This window comes from Aegilops tauschii, chromosome 1 (assembly GCF_002575655.3).
Source record: "Aegilops tauschii subsp. strangulata cultivar AL8/78 chromosome 1, Aet v6.0, whole genome shotgun sequence".
Classification (NCBI taxonomy): Eukaryota; Viridiplantae; Streptophyta; class Magnoliopsida; order Poales; family Poaceae; genus Aegilops; species Aegilops tauschii.
The window spans coordinates 389,752,861-389,761,478 of NC_053035.3; the positions used below are offsets into that span (position 1 = coordinate 389,752,861).

General features: G+C 38.9%; 1 protein-coding gene across 8 annotated transcripts; it reads right to left on the reverse strand.

Moving 5' to 3' along the window:
- Positions 1–4,486: 4,486 nt before the first annotated feature.
- LOC109770573 (uncharacterized) lies at positions 4,487–7,349 on the reverse strand. Of its 8 annotated transcripts, none has more exons than XR_012183767.1 (7): positions 7,044–7,349; positions 6,721–6,808; positions 6,328–6,500; positions 6,188–6,242; positions 5,948–6,110; positions 5,796–5,856; positions 4,487–4,874 (listed from the first exon to the last, which is right to left on the reverse strand). XR_012183767.1 is itself a non-coding variant. In XM_020329282.4 (6 exons), the coding sequence occupies exons 1-5, from the start codon at positions 7,149–7,151 to the stop codon at positions 6,094–6,096; spliced, it is 441 nt and encodes a 146-aa protein (XP_020184871.1). In that variant the 5' UTR covers positions 7,152–7,349; the 3' UTR covers positions 4,487–4,874; positions 6,058–6,093. The 8 variants fall into 8 exon arrangements, 4 of the variants coding, with proteins under 4 accessions (XP_020184871.1, XP_020184869.1, XP_073354884.1 ...); XR_012183762.1 differs by having other exon boundaries at positions 6,718–6,808; positions 7,044–7,305; XR_012183765.1 differs by having other exon boundaries at positions 5,796–6,110.
- Positions 7,350–8,618: the final 1,269 nt, after the last annotated feature.

Below are 8,618 nucleotides of genomic sequence, written 5' to 3' on the forward strand. Positions count from 1 at the left end.
GCTAAAAGACTCGGTCCATTCAGTTGTTCTCCATTTATCCCTGAAGATAGCAAAGCATGCTTTATTTTGGTTACAAAAAACTGTTGCAGAATTAGTTTAATTTTGTTGGTGGGCAATGCCTCTATATTACTGGATACATACATAGCCTTTTCAGATTCATCTTCTACCATGCTAGATCATCATATTCACCTGAACAATTACCGAAGGTTTTAGTAGTAGGAGCAATTTTATTTGGAGTACCTTGTACGTAGTATGAGCTGTCCACTGCATAGACTGTTGTTTCTTTCAATTTTGGTTCCATAACATATTTCTGGTTTTATGTTTAAAATGATGTCAGAACTAGAAATTGGGCCCATATATCTGTTATTGAAACTGAAGGTTCACCATTAACAATGGTATATCGTTCCCAAATCTCCTGTTTGAATTAGATGATGGTCGACTCCACTGCAATCTTAAGTATGTTGTCTACTGGATACATGGTTGATGATCTTACATAAGGGTAAGTCTGCACTCTGCACATGTTCAACGTTTTTGATAAAATGTTGTATTTAATAGCAGCTTACTTAAGATATACGATCTATTTTGTGTACCGGTGGCCCATGTCTAGCTCTGATGTTCAAATGTACAAAATCTGCACACATTCGATCCCGTACAATCAATAATATTTGTTCATGAGTTCATTAGTCATGTTCCTTGCGTATATTAGTGTTTCTATGACTACTCATTGCCCACCATTAAATATCCAATATTGGGTTTTTGCTTTGTAAGATAACTTTGTTGATTTTTGCTGATGTTGCTGCTTCTATTGGACGCCTGTTGTTAGTTATATCCAGTAAGTGATGTTTGCTTTGTAAGACAACTTGTTGATTTGTGTTGCTTCTGCTGCTCCTGCTACTTCTGTTGGATGCCTGTCGCCAAGATGAGTGTCGTGTGTTGTGGTCTGGAAGTGCTATTGACTGAAGAATAGCTCATGGAACTTGGTAATTCACCAGTCCACTCCATGATATACTAGCTTTTTGTTGCCTATGGTTGTCATAAACATGTGCAAGTGCAGACGTGCAAGCAACATTCACCAAGTGCATGTTTGGAGTCTTGATCTAGAATTAATTTTCTTAACATTATCCACTAATATCTTCTCAATTTAATCTGCATCATTACTCTAAATGCTCGTTCAACTTTTGTACAGTATCTTTGAAATTTGTGTGAACTCCATTCTCATTTCTCAGGGGCGCTGCAATGATACGAATGAAAGCCTTTTTATTTGCAAGTTGATAGACTACACCTTGATACATATAGTTAGAAGCACTGACCTATTCTGCTGATATTGTAGCATGTTCATTTGGATTAGTGAGATACACATTCTCTCTTTCCTTCTCTAACATGTCACTTTGAGTGTGTTACTTTGCCTTTTCCATTGGTAATACAAAAGTATAAACTTAATTGATTTTCTTTTTTTTGTGGGTAAAAAAAACTTAATTGATTTTCATTTTACAATATGGCATTTGTTCTTTGAGTGCAGAGATTCAAAGATGATTAGTACTCAGTTTTCATGGTCATTAAATTCGAGTGCTCAGTGCATGCTATTCTAAGCTTAATCAAATAACTATGAGTAATCAGAACAATGTAAATTGTAGGTCAATGAATACTTAGTCACTACTATGTAAATTGTAGCTCAAAGGATACTCCATTTGTAAATGTGTCAAAACTTCCTTTTAAAATTCATATCCTTAGGTTCAAAGCATTTGATTTGTAAGCATAGGTCAGTTGCTATATGACTTTGTGAGAAAAACACTATCCATCTTTGTACAGATGAATCATAATGACTGCCTCCTCCGACATCTGAATCAACCGCTGCTCCCTCATTGACTTCGTCAACGGGCTCATTGGCATGACGCACTAGAGCACTGACACCACCGTCTCTAGGTTGTTCTTTTTCTGTTGTCTATCCCTCCTAAGAGCCTCACATGATTGGTTTCTCTCAAAAAACCTCACTGGTTATTCAATCATTGTGATGTGCTGATAATAAATAGTTGTGCGTGTGTATTTGGTTTCTTTCCTTTCCATATCCATAGGGTTTCATACTGATTTGTGTTTTTCCCTTTCCATTTGAAGTTCTGACTCATGTATCTATGTATTTGGCTGCAGGTCATCGCTACTACCTCGCCGAAGTCACTCGCAAGTACGTAACTTTACCAAGAAAAATGTGCTTTTCATCAATTTTGCAGCCTGCATTACAAAGTTCAAAGTTTATATCCTCGAATAAATATCTTCGTGAGTAAGTGGTGGCTCTTGGTTCATCTACTTTGTAGTTATGACCTTTGGGTGTCTCTCTATTTTAGATTGTGGATTAATCTTGTGATCTGTCAAAACAAAATTGGCTTGACAGAGGTGCATCAGGGTGACCATCCACCATTGCTTGTTTGACAGCACACTGCAGAGGCACCCACACCCGCAATTCACCAAGGTCTACATCTCCAACAACTACACCAGGGACTTGGGCATATACACCATCTACGCCAGCGTCAAAGCTCGGGTAACTCAACAACTCATACGCTTTGAAACAATCAATTTCTAATGAATCAGTACCTGCATTTGTAGATTGTATCCCAGTGTAACACATATGAAGGACTATATCAGTGCTTGAATAATGACGTTACCGAGTTACAAGTTCTGTGCAATTCACAAAATGAGAGCGGCAATCTTTCCATGGATACAACAAATCATTCAACTACTGTTGTGGACTACCTAAAAATCGCCTAATGAGTGCAACAAACAAATTCAAACAAGTTCTTACCATGCGGACAGAGGTCAGATAAAATTAGTAAATGCTTTCCTGATTCAAATAGATTGTCACCATGTTTTCTATTTCTTTGGATATTGTCTTCATTATAAATTGTGTACTCATCGTTTTTCTTTCTAAATGTGCAGAATTTGAAGGTTCGTTCGAACAGGAGGCAAATGTTCTGCTCCTCGGCTGCAAAAGATGCATTAAATCTATTCATTCGTCAGCGGCCCCTTGTTCCGAGAGAGGCATCCAACGCTGCACCACAGCACAATGGGCCAGTGACTCTGCAACTGCTCTGTTGTTTCAGAGGTACTATTGCAAGCACCAAGGTCTCCTTTTTATTTTGAAATCGTGTGCTTAAGTTGGTTCTTGTTGCTTCCTCTGTTCGTTCTGGACTGTACCCAAGTATGAGAAGGGAAGGGAGAACTTCAGGTTTCTTCATTTAAGATGGTTCAATTTTTTTTTTTGAAAGGTTCAACTTCCTCTGTTGGTTTGTTCTAGATTCTAGAGATCTAAAGGTTCAACTTGCAATGGTTTCTATATAATACATTAATACTTAAGTGCTCACAATGGTCAAGAATAATGGTGTGCCATGTTACCGCTTCTTGCCATTCAACTTCTCCATGAACATCATCTACATTGATGTTACAGAGATAAACAAGAGAGTTATACATCATTTTGTTGCACTCACTGAACTTACTCTACAATACTCCCTCTGTTTTTATCTACTTCGCGTATTAGCTTTGGTCAAAGTCAAACTTTGCAAAGTTTGACCAAGTTTAGAGAAAATAATATAAACATTTACCATAACAAATCTATATGTATTTTGGGAGAAGTATATGTATTATTTAAGATCATCTTGTATGTAGGTAGTTCTTGTTTCATCAGGTTTTCACTATTTGCATCAACCATAAGTTTACATTTTGCAAATGACAGTAACAAAAATATTATGACGCAAATTCAGGTGATGACCAATCAAGACGCTGTTGATGATACCAATGACACTAGAGGGACGGACAGGCAATTGCGAAGCATCCGACGGAGCAGCCGGTGAACAGGAGTAGCAAAGACGGCATCTCTCGCGTCGATGTAAACATCTGCTGCTAGCGGAGCTTCAGCCGATGAACAGGAGGAGCAGAGAGAACAACTGCTTGTTATTTGTTAGATATAGTGTTTAATTTGGTTGGAAATAATCCACCACCCAAGGGGATCAAGGCCTCTAAAATATTGTTGTTTGTTCAAAGGTTGTTTGTTTTGTTATCAGTTGTAATTTCTATTGCAAGTTCCTTGCTTCTATTTTCATGTTTGTCAGCAACTAGAGAAAAAAAAGGGTGAAAAGGTCACTTGTCAATTTGACAACGCACAAACTTCCTCTCAGGAGGCGCCACCGGGTGGCGCCCCAACCCCTAGTATGCATTGAATGGTACTCCCTGTGTTCACAAATGTAAAAAGTTTTGGCAGTTTAATACTCCCTGCGTAAAGAAATATAAAAACATTTACATCATTATTTTAGTGATCTAAATACTTTTACATTTCTTTACAGAGGGATTATCTTTTTTCCGCATATAACTTTTATTTCATTGACTAAATTGATAATCTAGGAATACACGTGAGCCTTATAAACAGAAAAGAACAGAGTAGTAGATTCCCAACTGGGTGCCGTGTGAAGGAGGCTAAAAGCTTAAGAAATGCACCAGCGTGTAAACCATTGTCACAAGTTCATATCATGGTTCTGTCAGCAAACAAATGGTAGACCGAAACAGATGTGCAAATCCAAATATTACCAAAACACAACCACGAACTAGGATACATAACGCATACAGCAAGTGATCTCGTCAGTTGCAAAATAGCAGCAACTTTTTGTAGGACCTACTTGCTGCTGCCCTACCAGTCCCATTACATTTCATCACTCAAATCTAGTAAGGCAAAGAAAAGAGACACATGGTACGTCTACGTCTGCCTAGGTGACTGATGCATCTAAATACTGCCACCACCGACGGAACAGATGTAGTTCCACTATGACTTTTCTTATGCCTGATGACTCATGTCAACTCTACAGCCTACCAGCTCGACGTACTCCTTTTTATTCCTGTGACAAACCACCAAATTAATTTGATGTCAATAAAGGATGAGGCCAATGATAATACATTAGAAGCAACACAGGTTTCAGCTGGACGATCATAACAAGCTACGAGTAACAGAGGTTGCATGAGTATTAGCACAGCTTCCTACAGATAATAATGCATTTATTACAAGTAAAACAACTGCAACAACTTTTGGTCTCTATTTTCTGGCAATGGAAATCTGAAAAACTTGTATTTGGTGAGTCCTATGTAGAAAACAACCAAATACTAGACTAATTGAGGCCTATGTGAAAGACTCAGGGATTAACTAAATAATATAATGCCAACCGGTTGCCATTGAAGGGAACTTAGAAATGCACCGTGGATTAACCATTGCCAGCTCTCGACAAACAGTAAATTCATGTCATGATGAACATGAGATAAATGGTCAAAATGTAGGAGCAATATTAATAACAAGGTTATCAAAAGATTAACACATAATACATGACACCTCAAATATATGATAACACTCATGACGGGATAATAGGTCACATTACTACAATGATGTTGATGTCACTCGTTACAAGGCTGTCAGGTAAATTACTGATTAACTGAACTTTCAAATCAGGACAGTCAATCATTTTTTCTCTGAGAGCTGTCAATGTCAACCAAACTGCTCTGCAATCAGTGCGCACAGATGTGACAACTAACAAGAAAATCTTGTGCAGATTTCAGGACTTAATTATAGACACCAAAACTGCGACAACCACACAAAGAAAAATAATAATGTCCATGAATCATATTATGTGTGTGTACTAGGAAACGAGAGGAGATCAAGAGTGGGTTGGATGTTACGGCTAAGGGCAGTCCACCCACATAGATTACAAAAATGAATGAGCCTTAGTTGATTGCAGCTTCTCATGTTATATAATACATAGTTCGTGTACCTTGTACAAAAGACTAATCAATCAGCTCTATTTTGTAACAAACGCAGAGCATCCTTGTGAGCTGTTCTCCCAGAGAAAAACAGTTTTAGCTTAACTCTGTCAAAACATGGACGACTAAGTAACTACACTTTCAGATACTGTTGTTAACCTACCACTGTTCAAACTGGAAAAGAAATGCTGCAGACATAGCACAAGCAACATAAGGGCACAAAACTGAGACAAATCAAACAATAAAACAGGGGGATTATAAATATAGGAGTACCTTGTTCACAGTAGGAGAGTCCATTGCAAAGTATTTTTAGTAGTAAAGCGAACCTGACAGAAAATTATAGTCAGCACGTATGTGTTTCATCATTTCTAGATAATATCCAAACGGTCAGTAAATGCCATACCTTGCCACCAATCACCTCTGGTAGCCAGGGAGCCATCCGCATTATCCTCCTTATACTGGATTGGACATATAGGAAACGTTCAAACATTAGTAATATAATCAACTAGGGGATGGATTATTTGCAATGCAGTTTCAGTGTACATTTCTGGGTGATTCATCAGCTTGCTTATGTGGAGAGCTGTCATAGAAGTCCCGGCCACCGTAATGCACAGACGAGCCAAAATAAGGTGACTCTGAGGACTCGTTTGGATAAAACTGTTTTCCATCTTGGTAAGCAACACGACCTATAGTAGGGCTGCCATGGGATTTGGCATCTGGAATACAAATTGAAAATTACACAGTTAGTTCACTGCTGTATCACATACGTATCAATCAATTGCCCAAATTCCCAGTCAAGCTAAGATGACTATCGACATCAGTAGAAGAACTCACACAGCTAATGCTTTAGAATACTTCCTTTTTTTATAGGGTGTTCACAAATTTAACATCATATGACCAGCAATGCAGGGAATAGACAGGATATCCCACAACTACCTGCAATGCCCCCACCACTCTGCCCTTTGGGGTTCTGCTTGTTCAGTATCGTGTACAGGTCCATCTGCCTGGCGTCTCTTGGATTTGCCTTTCAGGTCAAACAAAAGCAGCAGCGTCATCAGAGGTATTCCCAAACAGATGTTTACAACAACAACATACATACATAACTCGCTGATCACGAAACTTGCCCCGAAATTAGTAACCACATAACGAACTCAAAGAGGAAAAGAGTCGGGCAGGAGATGGAGAGATATCAAAATCGCCGAACCACATCCCCAATTCACGACTAAACAGATCGTAAAGAAGGCGTGAAGAAACGGTACCGCAGGCGACGCCGGCGCGGAGAAGACGGAGTTGAAGTATCCGTTGGCCGCGGGGGGCGCGGCTCCGGCGGCCGAGGGGGCGGGCGGCGACCTCTTCTTGGCGTCCATGCTGGCGGCGGTTTAGGAGACGAACAAAAGGGGGGAGAAGGAGAAGGATAGGGCACGTGAGTTGGTCGTTATTGGCGGCGGCGTGGCGTGGGTCGGAGGGGAGGGAGGAGCTCGCACTTCTCTGCTTGCCTCGTGGCGCTCTGCTCCGGCCTCCATCTGCCCCTGCCTCTTATAAAGGCTCGCGGGAAGAGTCCTGCTCTGCTATTTCGTAAGATACAGAAGGGCTGCACGGGAAGAGTGCCATTTGCTTTCGCAGGCAGCATTTCCTTTTCTTTTGAGACCCTCTTTGATTCGCAATACTGCAAACAGAGTAATAGAAGAAATGTAATATTAGAATGACATGCCAATTGGATTTCTATAGGATTCGAGTTTGTTTGATTATATCACGAGAAAAACAAATTTGTTTCCAAGAGGTTAGGGTGGATGCTAGAATTTCTATAAAATCTGGTACAGATGAATCCTTAGGAAAAATGCATGTAGGACTCAATCCTACGAATAAAACGACAAATGTAGGAAAATTTCTTAAGAATTATAATCCTTCAAAAATAATATGAAAATCTTTTGAATTAAAGAGGCCCTGAAGATGCTCGTAGGCAGCATTGGAAGATACTATCGGCAATCTGAATTCTACGTCGATCATATAATCCCATCTAGGATTACAACATGTTGTTTTCCGCAACAACCATTTGGTTTGATAAAGAGAATTTGAGGACTGGTTACAAACCCACGATTTGTATTACATAATCAAAGTTCTGAAGTTTTTTTACATATTATTATGCATTTGGACTTTAAAAAATTTAATTAAATGGGTTCTAAAATTCCAATTATTGGAATCTGAAGTTCCACTATTAGATATCAAATTCGAAATTGCATTTTCAAATATTTATAGTTGAAACTTTATAGTTAAACAACAAAACTAAATCCAAAGTTTTGAATATAAGAATATGAAGTGTTTGAACTTTTGAAATATCATAGTTCAAATATTTGAAAACAAAAAACTATTGATATTTCGATATTTAAGTTTGGTCATAAAGCTCAACAACAAAGATCCATTTCCTTGCATGTTACCACAGTTTTCTAAGGGAAAACTATTTCTTCGGTTTATGCTAAACTTAGTTAATGTATCAAGATTAGTAATTCCAAAAGATTGTACCATCAAATGTATGTCTGGATATTTCTGAATTCCGCGGTGACTCCACACGACTCTGGACGTCTACCATAGATGCCCCTATAGTCCAAACATCAGAGAAATTTGATCCGACATCTAATTAGTGCCACAATAATGGCAAATGAATTGTGAAGTTTGATTTGGTTACCAAGTCTCCACTACCATGCTTCGCCCAAATTTTGCATTCTTTCAGAAGTGGAGTCACCCCACAGGTGACAAACTATCATGAACTTACAAGCGCCCTAAAAATGGAGTTGCCCATGCTCTCAGAGGTGGGTTTGATGTGGGCCATTTTATTG

Bases quoted from the DNA above. Each gene is read 5' to 3' on its own strand.
- LOC109770573 (XM_073498781.1), bottom strand. From the start codon at position 7,151: ATGGACGCCAAGAAGAGGTCGCCGCCCGCCCCCTCGGCCGCCGGAGCC. The intron at 6,809-7,043 runs GTACCGTTTCTT...TTGACCTGAAAG, and splicing joins CCGCGCCGGCGTCGCCTGCG to GCAAATCCAAGAGACGCCAG. The intron at 6,501-6,717 runs GTTGTGGGATAT...TTTGTATTCCAG, and splicing joins TGGTGGGGGCATTGCAGGTA to ATGCCAAATCCCATGGCAGC.